Here is an 18,999-nt window from a genome sequence, read left to right on the forward strand (position 1 = left end):
AAGTAAGACTGCCTGTGTTTCAGTCCCTTAGCTTGGACGCCCTTTGGGCACCATCCAGAGGCTCTGTTTTGAACAGACAGGGTTGGCTAAACCGAAGTGTCCATAACACTTAGGGCACCAGGTCAGGCCTCCCTGGTGGCACTCGGGAGAACTTTTTCCCGAGTAGTGACTGGCTGGGGTTCCTTCGGGTCCCCTAGCCACATTCCCTTGAAGGGACCCCTTCATTGGAAGTAGTGGTCCCGGGCCTTGGAGTTGTCTGGATGGAACTCCACGCAGTGCGTTAGGGTTCCGTTTAGTTGTATAGCTTGGGCTATGACCGTAGGGAGTGCTGTCACTGTCAGCCCAGGACCTGAGGGGGAGTCGCTCAGGTTTTTTCTATGAATTACTTGAGTTGACAGTTGTCACTGCCAATGGGCAGACACTCCCCTCAGCATGGCGGCGTTGGTATATCGTTCCCCATAGCGTCAGCTAGACGCAGCGAGAGTTCCCTTTCGAAAGGGAACGTCTAAGGTTACGTATGTAACCTCTGTTCCCTGAGAACAGGGAACGAGCGCTGCGTCGCGTTGCCATGCTTCAGGGCCTATCTGCCATACAGTCCCTTCAGACGAGAAGATGTGTATGTGTTGGCACGGCGCCCTTTTATACTTCCGGGTCGCACGTTGATGACGTCATGGGCTGACGTCGGTCAAAGACTTTGCCGTGATTCGATAGTAGCTTCAGACACCAGTCACGCCGAGGGCGTTCCCCATAGCGTCAGCTAGACGCAGCGCTCGTTCCCTGTTCTCAGGGAACAGAGGTTACATACGTAACCTTAGACGTTATGTCATTTTATCACTGCCTAATTGGACGTCAGAGATGTTTCTAATCATTCAGTTTTGTTTTCTTCATTTCAGAAAAACCCACAGAATGTAAGAAGAGGAAACGAGTTCGTTCTTTCCTCAGGAACGTGTGTAAGGCTGTGAGGCGCTCGCTCCTCTGCTGTTGTCTCAGTGATGTGGATGTTGTGGAGTCTTTTGTTCCTCCAGCGGATCTGGAGCCAGAGCCCGATCCTGGTCCATCATCACCTGATCCAGATCACTCCGGCGTCAAGCCAAATAATGGTCAATCTGCAGACATTATTTCTCCAACATTGTTTTAAACAGAATTATTATCGTCTTGTTTGCACTGATATTTTTAATATAAAACAAAGGATCTAGCAATCACAGATCCAGGAGCTTCCTACACATTTAGCGCTTCTGTCTTCTGAGTTTTCTGTTTCTGTGCCAACAGGTCGGACTGACAGGAAGAGAGAGTGGCAGAGCGGCAGCCGGCAGAGCCCAGATGATCATGGACGTCCGTCCACTCCATCTAAAGGCTTTCGCAGAGGTCAGAATAGGCTTTTATTACACAAGTTATGGCTCAGTTAACAAAATAATGTGTCATTGAAAATAGAAAGTTGAAAAAAATAAAACATAAAGTAACAATTTCACCATTGACATTGATTATTAATATTATTAAAAATGTCTTCAGCAGGCATCATGTCCACATCATATTTGTCCCTCTCTGAGGACAATACAGTGAGGCGGTTCTGCAGAGAGTCGTTGAGCCTTAGCAGCAGAGGCTCGTACATCGTCGATTGGAGGTGGAGTGGCGATAGATCGGATAGCCGAAACGAACAGGGCAGTTGGAGCGACGAAGAGTGGATGTGCCATCCGCTGCCAGGTCAAGTTCCCGTCGAGCCAACGGAGACTTCAAATGGCCTTATGGAGGCTTCACCGGTGAACACGAGCTCAACAGGTGAGACTGAAATAAGGCTGGGCAGTGTACAGTCACATTGGATTTCATTTTACTGGGAACCTTTTTTTAAAGTAAAAGTATTATTTATTATTAAAATTATTAAAGACATTATTTCTCCAACATTGTTTTAAACAGTATTATTATCGTCTTGTTTGCAAGCTCATACATTTCTCATATTTTGTTTTTCAGACTCCTTTGAGACTCTCTATAACGTGGGAGAGATGATTGGATCCGGAACTTTTGGGAGAGTGTTCAAGGGAACACGGAAGTTTGATGGCAAAAAGGTAAAGCAATCTTGCTGAATTGTACAAACATTTTTGCTCTTGCATGCATCAAAACATTCTTAATACAGATGGGTTAATACTTAGATGCTCAAATCGTAAATGTTATGTGCAAAGTCAGGCGCTTGAATACCGTTATTGAACGCTGTTTTTTTTTTTGCAGGTTGCCATCAAGCAGATGCACAAGATTGACAATGATCGTTATCTTGATATTGTAAGTTGGTCAAAAGTTGTATTTGTTGTTTAAGTGCTGTTTGTTGTTTAAGTGCTGATTACTGTAGTCAATACACCTGTAGGAAGCATTAGGTGTAAATGTAATAGATCAATAAACCTGGAAAGGCTCTGATGATCGTGTCTGTAAAGATCAAAGAAAAGTACATTTAAAAATGATAGGTTTTCTTCAGATTTTTACCCAGCTAACCTTCTGTCTACTACTTTTCTCTAGCCCGGGCATCCCGAACCTCTCGTTACAGAAGTGGCGCTGCTGCTAATGATGAGGCATGAACCCATAAGCCCCTACGTCGTCCGACTGTACGACTGGTTTGAACATCCTCGGACATTCGTTCTCATAATGGAGTTCCCTGACCCCTGCGAGAGCTTGCTGGACTTCATCATTCGTCATTCGTGTCAACTGGATGAAACAACAGCACGGGTCATCCTGCGACAGGCTGCGCTGGCGGTACAGCACTGCATCGAGCATGGCGTTTTTCATAATGACGTTCATGCAGAGAATTTCCTGGTGAAGACAAACACGTTAGAGCTCAAGCTGATCGACTTTGGCTGCGGTCAGCTACTTAGTGGTGATGGCTACGAGACAAAAATATACCGTGGTGAGTATTTTTGGAGTGTGGAAACCTGGATGTAGTGACTTTCTGATTATTTGATGCTTTGAAGAAATTGCTCAACAATGTGCAAAAATGTCTTGCTCACAGGATTACCTTCTTACTGCCCACCTGAAGTCTTCACAGAATCTCGATTCCACGCCGTCCCAGCAAATGTCTGGGCTCTAGGGGTGTTGTTGTACCTGATGGTTAACGGACGTTCTCCCTTTGGCAATAGAACGGAAATCACACAGGCCAAAGTTACATTTCAGAACTCCAACTTATCCAAAGGTGAGTGAAGAATATCGATAAACACACACACATAAAGCAAAGGCTCTGTTTAGAAACAGGTAAAGGTGAAGTATGTAAGATGTTTCAAGTTGAAATGCATTCAGTTTATAGTTCACCAGATGCTGTTTTCATAATTGCCAACATTCGTGTCACATGGTCATCATGACTAACCAGCTCTCTCCTTAATAAAATGTGTACAGAATGCAGTGATCTGATTAGCCAGTGCCTAGCCCGGGATCCAACGAAACGGCCGACGTTAGAGCAGGTGTTACAACATGAATGGATTAGAAATGATCTGGAGAAGTTCAGGAGAAGTTCAGGAGATTCACTCGATCAGTGATTTCAGGTGTGAGGTAGTGTAACAGACAGAGTAGGATTAATATCATTTATCTTCAACTCTGGATTATTTGTAGTGAGGTTTTCAAATTTGTGTTCATGTTCTTGTTATAGTCAAGTCAAGTCAGCTTCATTTATACGGCGCTTTATACAATACAGATTGTTTCACAGCAGCTTCACAGTAATAAACAGGAAAATAACACAATTAGTGATGCAATTGCAAGAATTCAGTTCTGTTGTAAATCAGCTAAAAAAAAAAAAAACATTCATGAGTTCACATGTTCATATAATCTTTGTATTGGATAGGAGATAACACTTGCTGTCCTTGGTGGAGGGCTTGAGCTCGAGACTTGACCAGAAGTCCAACCCCGACCTGACAGGAACCCAAGCCGATCCTGGTCCATCATCACCTGATCCAGACCACTCCGGTGTCAAGCCAAATAATGGTCAATCTGCAGGGGATGAGGGCTTCCCACTGATGACCAACCTCTTGCGGCCATACCCTGGACATCACATCCCACCAGAGAAAAGGGTGTTCAATTACCGCCTCAGCCGGGCTAGGTTGGTAGTTGAGTGCGCCTTTGGCATCCTCTCAGCTCGGTGGCGGATGTACCGCCCGTGTCATTGCAACCAGTCCAGAGGTTGCAGAGGTGTGTGTGAAGGCCACATGTGTGTTGCACAACTTCCTGCGCATGAAGACACTGGAAAGCAGGGGTGGACTGGGGCAAAAAAGTGGCCCTGGACTTTCTGGCACAAAGCGGCCCATCACACCCGGTGTGCAACACACCTCACCATAAACCCACCAGCTCATTATACACAGGGCAATTTTAAACACAGAAGCTATTTATTCAAAAATATGAATTATATGAATTGTTTTATTGAAATGCTTATCATACTGAATGACAGGCATACTTCTTCAGTTTATAATTTGTCTTTCCTGGTGCACATGGCAAATTGTATTTATTTTTTTTAGTATACAAATTTTGATTTCTCTTTTCCATACACTGTAGTTTAATATCATTAAGTTCAATACCTACCATAAAATCAGACCATATAAAATGCTATTGTCTAGAACAGAGTCCTGCACAGCTCCGATTTTGTAAACCCGCACCCGCCCGTACCCGCAGTGCTTAAAACCGCATCCGACCCCTTCTCCGACAACAGCACTAATTAAAATCCGCACCCGACCCGACCCGCTTAAAATAGAACCGACGCCCGACCCGCACCCGCAATAAAGTCAGTTTAGCATATTACATTATAGACACTGTGGCGAGCAGCGAGGCCGAGGGACCGTGAGGGCGGGACGAGGCGGCGCTCATCAGGGAGGATGAGCGCCAGCTGCGCGCCACAGCGATCTCGGCCCTCGCGGAGGAGTGAGGGACTATAAAGGAGGAGCGACGACAGTGAGGGACGAGAGAGGACCAGGCCTGGATTTTGTGTTATGTTTTATTTTGTGTTCGCTGCAGTCGTCCGTGAGGGGCTGCAGCTTTTTATTTTCATTTTGTGTTTGTTTGTATGTAGGCGGCAGTCGACCGTGAGGGGCTGTCGCCGCCATTTTATTTTGATTAAATGTTTTGATTGTGAAGCGGTGGTGCTGGAGCGGATGAAGGTCGGTGGGACGGAGAGCTCGCTGCCGTGCCCCTGGGTCGAGGTGGGGTGGCTGCCGTCCGCGAGGGGGCGAAGGAGTCCCCAGCGCTTGCCCGGAGCCGAAGCCTGCTGCCGCCCGCCATATTGGGGAGGAGCCGGAGCGCTGCCGTCCGCCAGGTTGGGGAGGAGCAGGGAGCGCGGGACGGGGACTCGCTTCCGGCCGCCCTCAGAAGGAGGAGCCACCGCCGGCCGCCAGGGGGCGGAGGAGTGTCGAGCCGTCCACCGGCCGTCCAGTACCACCGCATGGCACCGCGAGGAAGAGCCTCTCGGCTGGCTGAGGACCGAGCGGCAGTGTGTCTGGGAACCAGACCAGAATTTTTTTTTTTTTTTTTTTTTTTTCTCCTCTCTCCACTCTCTCGTCTCTGTCGCTCCTCATGCTCCCCGCTCCGTTCTCTCACCTCGCTGTTCTTACCCCCAGGTCCCGCGGCCGCCGTGATCGCCCCCCCCCCCCCCCCCCCCCCCCGTCGGCCTGCGAAGGGCGTTGGGGGTATGTGGCGAGCAGCGAGGCCGAGGGACCGTGAGGGCGGGACGAGGCGGCGCACATCAGGGAGGATGAGCGCCAGCTGCGCGCCGCAGCGATCTCGGCCCTCGCGGAGGAGTGAGGGACTATAAAGGAGGAGCGACGACAGTGAGGGACGAGAGAGGACCAGGCCTGGATTTTGTGTTATGTTTTATTTTGTGTTCGCTGCAGTCGTCCGTGAGGGGCTGCAGCTTTTTATTTTCATTTTGTGTTTGTTTGTATGTAGGCGGCAGTCGACCGTGAGGGGCTGTCGCCGCCATTTTATTTTGATTAAATGTTTTGATTGTCCGCCGGTTCCCGCCTCCTTCTTCCCGTACAAACAACGTTTACTACAGACACACTTACAAAAATGTTTATTGCCAGCATACATAAGTTATTACACGACCATTAACTTAAGGACAACTTCGGGACATTCTAAAACGCTTAACGTGGCTTAATGTAGGTAAGACACTGTTATTAAGAGACCAAACTCAGTAAACATAATACTAATAACGTATACTATGTACAAAAGTACAAAAGTGGCTTAATGTCGGCTACTAAGACAGTGTTATTAAGAGACTAAACTCAGGAACCATAACAAAAATACTGTTCGATTGAACTGCGTGTGCTTGGTTTTGTTACCACAGTTAGCTGCGTGCTTCCTCAGCGATGAACTTCCACATTTGCGGCTATCTTTTCTTCAACTCCTCATGATCCATCTCGACGAGTGCAGGCAGAGCGCGCGCGCGGTTGTGATTCTCCTGGGAGGAGAACAAATAAACTGATATGGATTTGAAAATCAACTTGAAATACAGGCAAGTCATATTTTTTTATATGCATATTTTTAGGAACACATCTACAATATACATGCATATATTTTTATATATAAGCCTATATTCGTTTGCACGTGACTGTTTAAAACCCGTGTTTAGACCCGTGTTCTCCCTTGTCCGACCCGCACCCGTATCCGACACAGTAGGATGTTTTTCACCCGTTTCAGCAATATTCGCGGGTCACCCGTCACCCGTGCAGGACTCTGGTCTAGAAGACTTAGGATGTAGTGCAGAATGTGGACTGTTTTAGGGTGCCTTTCTAGTGGCTAAAGTATCTAGACATCTGTAATTTTATGGAATTGAGCTCAAATAGTGGAAAAGAGTTTAAAAATGATATGAAAAATACAGCATATTAAAATGATTTCTGAAGGATCATGTGACACTTACTGAAGTAATGATGCTGAAAAGTCAGCTTTTACAGAAATAAATTACATTTTACAATACATTCTCATAGAAAACAACTAGGCCTATTGGAAATTGTATCAATATTTCTTAATATTTGTGGTTTTACTGTATTTTTGATCAAATAAATTCAGCCTTCTTCTTTCAAAAACAATTTAAGAAGTCTTAATTATTTCAAACTTTTGATTACCAGTGTGTAAAATAATGCATGTAACTAGCAAATTATATATTTATTTTCATATGTCACTTTCCATTGGCCACTTGAATATGAAAGTTGCCAGTTTTAGCATGATATATGAGAAAGATATTTTGAGTATTATGAATCATTTGAAAATGATTGTGAAATTACTGAAGAAAGCCTGGAAACAGAAAGACAAACATTCCCTCTGATATGCTGAAAACTGCGACACCTACGCTAATGTTTCTTTGTGCATTCTTTGACGACGAATAACGTAAAAGGCATTATAATCGGATTCATTCTGAAAGCTCAACAGTAGTTTACATCCCTGGAAATTAATGTCCGTCGTTTAACATTTTTAAAATCGTTAACAGTTGGGAAATATTGCTGCCCATTGACTCTTATTCAGCTCTTACCTCGGCTCGCATTCAAGTGTCGCCCGCGCTGCTCGGCTGCTGTGCACAGTAAATGCCGCCTCGTTGAATTTGATTGGATATCGCAAACATTTTGACATTGACGAGCGCTTTTACACCACTGAGACACTGGGACTGAGCAGGCTATAGATTAGAGTTTTGCATGGAGTTTTGCCTCAAGAGGACTGCGCGGGCCATTCGTCTGGGCTGACGGAAGGATATAGGCTACGTAGTTTTACTATAATTTATTCTTCATATATTTACGTAGCAACGGGCAGGCCCACATTGTCCAGCGGCCCACCGGGAAAACGCCCGGTACGCCAGATGGCCAGTCCGCCCCTGCTGGAAAGGGGGAGAAGATGCGCACACAGAGCTGAACACACCATTGAGCCATCTTCAGCTCCTGAGGCCCTGCGAGATGCACCAAGGATGGGCTCCAACAATGCCACCCGTAGAGCTATCCAACTCCGAGAGACGTACTGTGCCTACTACTTCAACCAGGAGGGTGCAGTGCCATGGCAGCCGAATTCATAGAATACGCCAAAGGCTCTTTTCAGAGCCACAAAACCCAAAAGCTCTTTTAAGAGCTACCTATATTTTTCTTAAAAGTGCAGATTCCAAGTGTCATAACAATTATTTTTTACATTAAATTAACATGTTGGTTTTATATTTTCATCACCATGTCATAATGTACATAGCCTTTGCCCTTTCAGCCCTGTTTTCAACTAATACATTCATGATTTGAGCAGATTTTCACTGGAGAGAAAATACAAAGGCCTTCACAGAACAAAGAAACTCATACAGGTTTGGAACAACTTGAGGGTGAGTAAATGATGACAGAATTTACATTTTTGGGAGAACTATCCCTTTAAGTGATTGTATTGCGTCGACAGCGCTGTATGATACGACAAATTTAAAATACTTACTGTATTATTCTATATGAACATGAGAAAACAATACAGCCATACGATTATTTTAATATGTTTATTTTAGTGCTGTATGTATGTAATATGTATGTGTGTGTGTGTGCAGAAGCCTGGCCCTCCTCAGCACAGAAAGCCTACGAAGGGACGGCAAGAGGCTCTGAAAGAAAACCTCGTCTTCATCTGCTGCTGGTGTTGGAGGCGGCGGCGGTGGTGGTGGATGTGGCAGCGTGGTCATCTGCGTCAGGGGCTCAATTGCTGCCAACAGTCCTCTCTCAAAAGAAGACATTTCCCTTTTTTTTTCTCTTCCTACCCTTGTCATTGATCTCGACAGTTTCCTCCTGCTCTGTCTGTCTGCCTGCATAGTTACAGCAACAATTGATAATCAATGAACATGGCATGATTTTAATGTCAAATCATTCTTTGAAATAATTTATTATATAACGTTATTACGCATTAGGTGTCAACGGTTGTGTGGCCTAAACTTTGCAGCATATGGTTCAGCTCTACACAGATTGACATTGATTTTCTAAATGACTTAACCCTCCTTGATAGTACTGAAATAATAATGTATTTGAGAGCTTTGTTAGGTTCTGCCTGCCTGTGTCACTGCCTGCCTCATCTCCTCTGCTTGAAGGGGCTTGCTGGGTGATGGCCTGGCTGTCTTCTCTGACCTGGCTGTCCTCCTCTGGCTCTGGACTGATGGACTGATGTGAAGGGGGCAGAGGTCGTCTGGGGATGTTGCTGGACGTCTCACGGTCATGAAGGAATGGTGTGAGAAATCCCAACACCGCCATGAAACGCCAGGGTTGGGTCCCAGGCGACCCTGCCCCACTCCTTGTCATTTCCCTTTCTTTTTTCTTCTCCTTCCTAAATCTGTCCCCCAGTGACTTCCATCGGGTCCTACATGTATCCTCTGACATGCAAAAATGTAAATAAATTAAACAATTCATTCAAATACAACAAGTGTTGCTCAAGTGTTTAAACTTGTTTAGTTATTAAAATAAGAACTGAATTAAACATGCCAAATAAAACAGGTTCTGGTATAGATTTCAATTATGCAAGGTTCATAATAAATACATTTTTTTAAGCGTTTACCATCTACCAGCCAACTGACAGATAAACGGTCAAATCCACCTTCCACTCAAATGTAATTCATTATTTTGTGTATGAAAACTGATCACTTTAATATTTTATTCCTCATTTGGCTGGGCGATAGCGCCTATTTGATCCACACATGATATGATATGCTGCCTGTCATTCAATGATAAACAGAGTACACGGACAGAATACAAGCATGATACATACCAGATTCTCCAACCGTCTCTGCCACCTCCTTCCAGGCCTGGTCTCTCCGGTTTGTGTCCCAGTATGTAAACAATGATTGGTCGTAAAGGACCGGGTGATTACCCACCGCAATTATTAGCTTTTCCTCCATTTTAGATCGTTCTTCACTCTTCATTCACCAGTGTTTTAAACGAACGCTATTGGCTAGCGTCTGCTCTAGGATATTTGCATAGGGTGATCTGATTGGATGACACCTGCGTTGGTGCTTGAAAAGTTGAGAAATCTTCAACTTTTGCCGCTTGCAACCTATGCTTGCAACGCGAGTGAAGCGACGCAACGGAACCCACAATTCAGTTCGGCAACGCATGACGTCACCCATTCAAAGTAAACGAGAAGCGTTGACTACGGCTTAACTCCAAGCTTAACTCCAAGTCTTCCAGAGTCGCGGCCAAAGCCGATTCAAAAGACCGCTGTTCGCCAGCTTCTGTGTTTACGAGTGGCACGCAGAACCTCCGCAACTCTGCCGTGACGTACCGTCATTATGTAAAGCCCGCCCACCGACTCTACACACGCTGTGATTGGCCTGACCAGAGTTTGGTTTTTCCCAACGGGGTAATCCAGCCCCCGGAAAGTGTACCTTCCATAAGGGCAGCCATTGCTAACCAAGCCATCACCTGCTGTTAGCATCCCATTGACTCCCATTCACTTTGGCCTCACTTTGACAGCAAATATCCACCCCCGAAAAAAAAAATCCCCTAAAAAACAATTGCATAAAGGGCAGAAATAAAGAATACGTCATGAAATGATTATTTCAACATTAACAACTTGACAGCTCAATAATAAACCATAAGAAAACATAAGATCAAGTACGTGAATTTGCAACAGAACACATGCTATATTATTTTACATTTGATTATTTTATTTAATTCTAAAGAACTCTTAGCCTATTTGGTGCACTTATGACGCCTCATGATGTTCCAAACCTGTATGAGTTTCTTTGTTCTCCTGTAGGCCTACACAAAAGAAGATATTTTGAAGAAAGTTTGTACCAGGCTGCTTTGGGGGCACCATTGACTTTCACAGTAATCTTCCTATGTGTTCAACATAACAAAGAAATGTATACATGTTTGGAACAACTTGAGGGTGAATAAATGATGACAGAATTTTCATTTTTGGGTGAACTGTCCCTTTAAGAAGTCATTCTGAAACAGGCCTAATCACTTTTTTGAAAAAATACCTCTAGGCGTCCTTTCAAAAAGGCCCTTTATTTCAGAAGATTTGTAATTGTAAAGAGTAGCGTTTCATTCAAATAAATCTGCAATAAACTGCTAATTATAATGGATATATACAGTTACTGAAAAACTAAAGCAACTATTACAGAATTTACAAAGTGTAAAAAACTAATTTAGTTGATAAGAAGTGCCAGTCTCCACTGCGGTGTGCTCTCGCAAGATGATGCCTTTTGATTGGTTACAACGTCCATCAATCAAACCTTTGTTGGCAAGGCATTGGCTAGGCATTGCCTGCCTTTATCCAACCAAAACCATAGCCGCTTTGACTGACACCTCACGGAGCCTGTAATGCGCTTCCTGTATATAATGAGTCATCAGAAGGCCTGTGATTGAAGGAGAGAGACCTGGGAGGGTTTAACTGGAGCTGAAGACTCTAAACTGCAGGGGAGATCCTCAGAATACTCGCTATTGCATTGAAAATGGACGTGATTAATTACTAATATAACTCAAATACGCTCAAGTAAATGAAGGAGGATTTTTTTGTTTGCCCCCCTCTATTTTTCAGAGTGGACCCTTACACTTACATGCTGGTGTTTATTGGATTCGTCCGATCGGATCTGCACGATAGGAGATGAAAGATGAGTAACTGCATTTATTATGCTGATGTTTAAGTGGCCGGTCCTTTAGCATTTAATTAAATGCTAAATGAAGCATTAAATTAATAATTTATCATTTCATTAATCCTTTAATGCACCACTGCGGATTGAGAGGTTAAACTAATACAAGGAAACATTATTTAATATTTTTTATTCATATGCAAAAATATAGTAAAAATAAATAAATCAAAGTATTTACCAACACATTTTGATGCATGCACAGACATCTAGCATTTCTGAGTGATGATGATGCAGAGGAATCACTGAATCAAAGTTTTGAACTGAGTCAATGAAACAGGTTCAAACTTTTTAATAAAGAAAACGTCCAAATGAAGTTTGTAACTATTCAATAAATGTGTTCAGATCGATGCGCGCTCACGGCTCCGCTCATATGAATGATTCACGTTTTAGTTGCTATGGCGACGCCTGTTATGAATTCTGGCAGACACGCACCGATTGTGTTGTTGATCTGTTGTTGAGAGAGACGACTGAGGCGATTTCACAAACTTTTGCAGAATATTTTCTGTGCTGACCTTGAAATTTTGAAGCTGTTTGGAGGAGACGAGACTTTTATTCTGGAAGAACATCGCAGGAGATATCCTTTACAGAGTTACATTTTTGAGTTGTAGATACTTTTATCTTATTGTTCTTTTCTTATTTTAGGAGTGTCGAGTTTGATTAATTCTTTGTTTTTGTTTTCTTTTTTTTTGGAGGAGTATTTTTGAGGAGAGTTTATTGTATTGTATTGTGTGTTGTTTTGTTTTGTTTTGTGTTTTGTATTGTTTTTGTTCCAGATTGCAGGAGGATGTCGATGGCGAAGATGATGGGTGAAAGAGAAGGTGAGTGCTTTAACGTTAGTTATGTTATGTTACTGAAATATTTCAGCCTCGGGCCGCTCCATATCCAGGAGAGCTGCTTTCTCTCAGACGGCTGGTCAGGAGGTTTGGAGACAGACAGTGTTCTGATGACCGTGATCAGGCCTGGGCCGGTTGCATAAACCGTTAAGACTAGTCTTACAAGTTAGACATACATTTTTTTTCTTTAAGACTGTTCATACATTTTTTTAAATCAGTTACATAAAAACATAGACTTGCCTAACTGCTAGTGGCTCATACTAGATCTTAAGACACTGTCTTAACGTAATGGCTTAGTTTATGCAACTGGCCCCCAGGATACGCTGCCAGACCAGACCCAGATCACAGATCCAGGAGCTTCCTACACATTTAGCGCTTCTGTCTTCTGAGTTTTCTGTTTCTGTGCCCACAGGTCAGACTGACAGGAAGAGAGCGTGGCAGAGCGGCAGCCGGCAGAGCCCAGATGATCATGGACGTCCGTCCACTCCATCTAAAGGCTTTCGCAGAGGTCAGAATAGGCTTTTATTACACAAGTTATGGCTCAGTTAAAGGGTTAGTTCACCCAAAAATGAAAATGATGTCATTAATTACTCACCCTCATGTCGTTCGACACCCTTAAGACCTTCATCTTCGGAACACAAATGAAGATATTTTTTGTTGAAAGCTGATGGCTGAGAAGGCCTCAGATAGGCCTCCATTGGCATTCAGTACACAGGGTTTTTCCTGGGTCAAAAATGGTCTTCGGTGGTGGCTGACAGACATGACACACGCACGCACAGTAAAAAAAGTCCCCTACCCACATGATCTGCAAGCGCAATACTGACAATACATTTTAAATAAATTCAAAGAAAGTTTGTAACTTTTGCTTATCTTATTTTGATCCCACATGAAAAAATACTATAGTATATTATAGTAAAATTACTCTAGTAAATACTATAGTGTTTTTGAACTGTACTATAGTAAATATACTACAGTAAATAAACAAAGTGTAGTAAATACTATAATATAATACAATATACTACAATTTACTGTAGTATCTTTACTATAGTATGGCTCAAAAACACTATAGTAATTTTACTATAATATACTATAGTATTTCTTCATGTGGGATACCTTGATGTTTGTTTTTGTTCCTCATTTTTACACTATTTACTGATAATTGTTTTGGTATATAATCATATCAATATTAAAAAGTAGTTTTTAAAAAATGAACAAATAGCCTAATTTTCTGCCATATACAATTTCATAAAATTATCAGCTAGCTAACAACAACTTTGTTCTGGGTTCACCTCACAGTCTAAACTAAGTGATTTATAGGCTATTTATTTTACTACACATTATGAACATAAATAAGCTGAAAGACTGGATAATTAAAACTAACTCTTACACCCACTCTTGCTAAATTGTGTAAGCACACTTGTGTTCTCATTTCAGGTGTTCTGAGTAAATTTAAACTGATTCGTTAGTTCAGTGTTGGACAGATCAGTTGTTCTAACCAGTCGTTAAAATGATTCGGTTCATTAGGTTGCGAATCGGACATTAGCAGACGCGTTGTGTGCGAATCCCGTCTGTTAGAACATCGCGAAAGATTTGTCAACACACAGAAAACACTTCATAACTGGACACGATTTGTTTCCCGTTTATTGAAAGTATGCTTTATGTCAGCTGGTCAGAGAATCAGTCAATGTTTTTTGAGCGCATTTCACACCCAGCGGCAATGAAAGGAAAACATCGTCTGATAGCGCCACGTGCAACATGGATTCGGTCTTCCGACCTTTTGATTTTTATTAACGTAATATGTGAAATATTAGAAAGCTAAGAATGCTTATTTTGAAGACAGAGAGAGTGCGAGCGAGGGAGGAGCTCTGATCGTCTCTCTGTCACTCAGTTACAAGCGCAGCATCTATTCTACATCATTCATAAATCACAATAGCTCATCAAATAAAGCTTTGGCGGGACAAAAATTTGTTTTGGCGGCCGCCAAAAAATTTTCAATGTAGGAAAAACCCTGGTACATTTACACTCACAAGACCCATAAAAGGCACTTAAAATGTCGTTACAAAGTCCATCTCACCACAGTGGCTCTACAATAATTTTACGAGGCGACGTCAATAGTTTTTGTGCCAAAAAAAAAATCAAAATAACGCCTTTATTCAACCTCTTCTTGTCTTCCGTGTAGGCCTCCACGACGCATGCGCGAGAATATGACGTAGCGCCGGCGTTTGGGTGAACTAACCCTTTAACAAATAATGTGTCATTGAAAATAACAATTTCATGTGACCACTGACATTGATTATTAATATTATTAAAAATGTCTTGACCAGGCACCATGTCCACATCATATTTGTCCCTCTCTGAGGACAATATAGTGAGGCGGTTCTGCAGAGAGTCGTTGAGCCTTAGCAGCCGAGGCTCGTACATCACGAGCTCAACAGGTGAGACTGAAATAAGGCTGGGCAGTGTACAGTCACATTGAATTTCATTTTACTGGTGACCTTTTTTTTAAGTAAAACGTAAGTTATGTCATTTTATCACTGCCTAATTGGACGTCAGAGATGTTTCTAATCATTCAGTTTTGTTTTCTTCATTTCAGAAAAACCCACAGAATGTAAGAAGAGGAAACGAGTTCGTTCTTTCCTCAGGAACGTGTGTAAGGCTGTGAGGCGCTCGCTCCTCTGCTGTTGTCTCAGTGATGTGGATGTTGTGGAGTCTTTTGTTCCTCCAGCGGATCTGGAGCCAGAGCCCGATCCTGGTCCATCATCACCTGATCCAGATCACTCCGGCGTCAAGCCAAATAATGGTCAATCTGCAGACATTATTTCTCCAACATTGTTTTAAACAGAATTATTATCGTCTTGTTTGCACTGATATTTTTAATATAAAACAAAGGATCTAGCAATCACAGATCCAGGAGCTTCCTACACATTTAGCGCTTCTGTCTTCTGAGTTTTCTGTTTCTGTGCCAACAGGTCGGACTGACAGGAAGAGAGAGTGGCAGAGCGGCAGCCGGCAGAGCCCAGATGATCATGGACGTCCGTCCACTCCATCTAAAGGCTTTCGCAGAGGTCAGAATAGGCTTTTATTACACAAGTTATGGCTCAGTTAACAAAATAATGTGTCATTGAAAATAGAAAGTTGAAAAAAATAAAACATAAAGTAACAATTTCACCATTGACATTGATTATTAATATTATTAAAAATGTCTTCAGCAGGCATCATGTCCACATCATATTTGTCCCTCTCTGAGGACAATACAGTGAGGCGGTTCTGCAGAGAGTCGTTGAGCCTTAGCAGCAGAGGCTCGTACATCGTCGATTGGAGGTGGAGTGGCGATAGATCGGATAGCCGAAACGAACAGGGCAGTTGGAGCGACGAAGAGTGGATGTGCCATCCGCTGCCAGGTCAAGTTCCCGTCGAGCCAACGGAGACTTCAAATGGCCTTATGGAGGCTTCACCGGTGAACACGAGCTCAACAGGTGAGACTGAAATAAGGCTGGGCAGTGTACAGTCACATTGGATTTCATTTTACTGGGAACCTTTTTTTAAAGTAAAAGTATTATTTATTATTAAAATTATTAAAGACATTATTTCTCCAACATTGTTTTAAACAGTATTATTATCGTCTTGTTTGCAAGCTCATACATTTCTCATATTTTGTTTTTCAGACTCCTTTGAGACTCTCTATAACGTGGGAGAGATGATTGGATCCGGAACTTTTGGGAGAGTGTTCAAGGGAACACGGAAGTTTGATGGCAAAAAGGTAAAGCAATCTTGCTGAATTGTACAAACATTTTTGCTCTTGCATGCATCAAAACATTCTTAATACAGATGGGTTAATACTTAGATGCTCAAATCGTAAATGTTATGTGCAAAGTCAGGCGCTTGAATACCGTTATTGAACGCTGTTTTTTTTTTTGCAGGTTGCCATCAAGCAGATGCACAAGATTGACAATGATCGTTATCTTGATATTGTAAGTTGGTCAAAAGTTGTATTTGTTGTTTAAGTGCTGTTTGTTGTTTAAGTGCTGATTACTGTAGTCAATACACCTGTAGGAAGCATTAGGTGTAAATGTAATAGATCAATAAACCTGGAAAGGCTCTGATGATCGTGTCTGTAAAGATCAAAGAAAAGTACATTTAAAAATGATAGGTTTTCTTCAGATTTTTACCCAGCTAACCTTCTGTCTACTACTTTTCTCTAGCCCGGGCATCCCGAACCTCTCGTTACAGAAGTGGCGCTGCTGCTAATGATGAGGCATGAACCCATAAGCCCCTACGTCGTCCGACTGTACGACTGGTTTGAACATCCTCGGACATTCGTTCTCATAATGGAGTTCCCTGACCCCTGCGAGAGCTTGCTGGACTTCATCATTCGTCATTCGTGTCAACTGGATGAAACAACAGCACGGGTCATCCTGCGACAGGCTGCGCTGGCGGTACAGCACTGCATCGAGCATGGCGTTTTTCATAATGACGTTCATGCAGAGAATTTCCTGGTGAAGACAAACACGTTAGAGCTCAAGCTGATCGACTTTGGCTGCGGTCAGCTACTTAGTGGTGATGGCTACGAGACAAAAATATACCGTGGTGAGTATTTTTGGAGTGTGGAAACCTGGATGTAGTGACTTTCTGATTATTTGATGCTTTGAAGAAATTGCTCAACAATGTGCAAAAATGTCTTGCTCACAGGATTACCTTCTTACTGCCCACCTGAAGTCTTCACAGAATCTCGATTCCACGCCGTCCCAGCAAATGTCTGGGCTCTAGGGGTGTTGTTGTACCTGATGGTTAACGGACGTTCTCCCTTTGGCAATAGAACGGAAATCACACAGGCCAAAGTTACATTTCAGAACTCCAACTTATCCAAAGGTGAGTGAAGAATATCGATAAACACACACACATAAAGCAAAGGCTCTGTTTAGAAACAGGTAAAGGTGAAGTATGTAAGATGTTTCAAGTTGAAATGCATTCAGTTTATAGTTCACCAGATGCTGTTTTCATAATTGCCAACATTCGTGTCACATGGTCATCATGACTAACCAGCTCTCTCCTTAATAAAATGTGTACAGAATGCAGTGATCTGATTAGCCAGTGCCTAGCCCGGGATCCAACGAAACGGCCGACGTTAGAGCAGGTGTTACAACATGAATGGATTAGAAATGATCTGGAGAAGTTCAGGAGAAGTTCAGGAGATTCACTCGATCAGTGATTTCAGGTGTGAGGTAGTGTAACAGACAGAGTAGGATTAATATCATTTATCTTCAACTCTGGATTATTTGTAGTGAGGTTTTCAAATTTGTGTTCATGTTCTTGTTATAGTCAAGTCAAGTCAGCTTCATTTATACGGCGCTTTATACAATACAGATTGTTTCACAGCAGCTTCACAGTAATAAACAGGAAAATAACACAATTAGTGATGCAATTGCAAGAATTCAGTTCTGTTGTAAATCAGCTAAAAAAAAAAAAAACATTCATGAGTTCACATGTTCATATAATCTTTGTATTGGATAGGAGATAACACTTGCTGTCCTTGGTGGAGGGCTTGAGCTCGAGACTTGACCAGAAGTCCAACCCCGACCTGACAGGAACCCAAGCCGATCCTGGTCCATCATCACCTGATCCAGACCACTCCGGTGTCAAGCCAAATAATGGTCAATCTGCAGGGGATGAGGGCTTCCCACTGATGACCAACCTCTTGCGGCCATACCCTGGACATCACATCCCACCAGAGAAAAGGGTGTTCAATTACCGCCTCAGCCGGGCTAGGTTGGTAGTTGAGTGCGCCTTTGGCATCCTCTCAGCTCGGTGGCGGATGTACCGCCCGTGTCATTGCAACCAGTCCAGAGGTTGCAGAGGTGTGTGTGAAGGCCACATGTGTGTTGCACAACTTCCTGCGCATGAAGACACTGGAAAGCAGGGGTGGACTGGGGCAAAAAAGTGGCCCTGGACTTTCTGGCACAAAGCGGCCCATCACACCCGGTGTGCAACACACCTCACCATAAACCCACCAGCTCATTATACACAGGGCAATTTTAAACACAGAAGCTATTTATTCAAAAATATGAATTATATGAATTGTTTTATTGAAATGCTTATCATACTGAATGACAGGCATACTTCTTCAGTTTATAATTTGTCTTTCCTGGTGCACATGGCAAATTGTATTTATTTTTTTTAGTATACAAATTTTGATTTCTCTTTTCCATACACTGTAGTTTAATATCATTAAGTTCAATACCTACCATAAAATCAGACCATATAAAATGCTATTGTCTAGAACAGAGTCCTGCACAGCTCCGATTTTGTAAACCCGCACCCGCCCGTACCCGCAGTGCTTAAAACCGCATCCGACCCCTTCTCCGACAACAGCACTAATTAAAATCCGCACCCGACCCGACCCGCTTAAAATAGAACCGACGCCCGACCCGCACCCGCAATAAAGTCAGTTTAGCATATTACATTATAGACACTGTGGCGAGCAGCGAGGCCGAGGGACCGTGAGGGCGGGACGAGGCGGCGCTCATCAGGGAGGATGAGCGCCAGCTGCGCGCCACAGCGATCTCGGCCCTC

The 18,999-nt window shown here is 43.1% G+C and overlaps 1 protein-coding gene across 1 annotated transcript; it reads left to right on the forward strand.

The window, feature by feature from the left end:
- Positions 1-12,018: 12,018 nt before the first annotated feature.
- LOC307118376 (uncharacterized protein) lies at positions 12,019-17,306 on the forward strand (the record flags this gene model as incomplete). Its single annotated transcript, XM_079803988.1, has 10 exons — positions 12,019-12,414; positions 12,842-12,937; positions 14,754-14,864; positions 15,023-15,229; positions 15,399-15,494; positions 15,639-15,905; positions 16,095-16,189; positions 16,350-16,400; positions 16,632-17,016; positions 17,119-17,306. The coding sequence occupies exons 1-10, from the start codon at positions 12,381-12,383 to the stop codon at positions 17,304-17,306; spliced, it is 1,530 nt and encodes a 509-aa protein (XP_079660114.1). The 5' UTR covers positions 12,019-12,380.
- Positions 17,307-18,999: the final 1,693 nt, after the last annotated feature.

Source organism: Gobio gobio (assembly GCF_949357685.1).
Source record: "Gobio gobio genome assembly, chromosome: 22".
NCBI lineage: Eukaryota > Metazoa > Chordata > Actinopteri > Cypriniformes > Gobionidae > Gobio > Gobio gobio.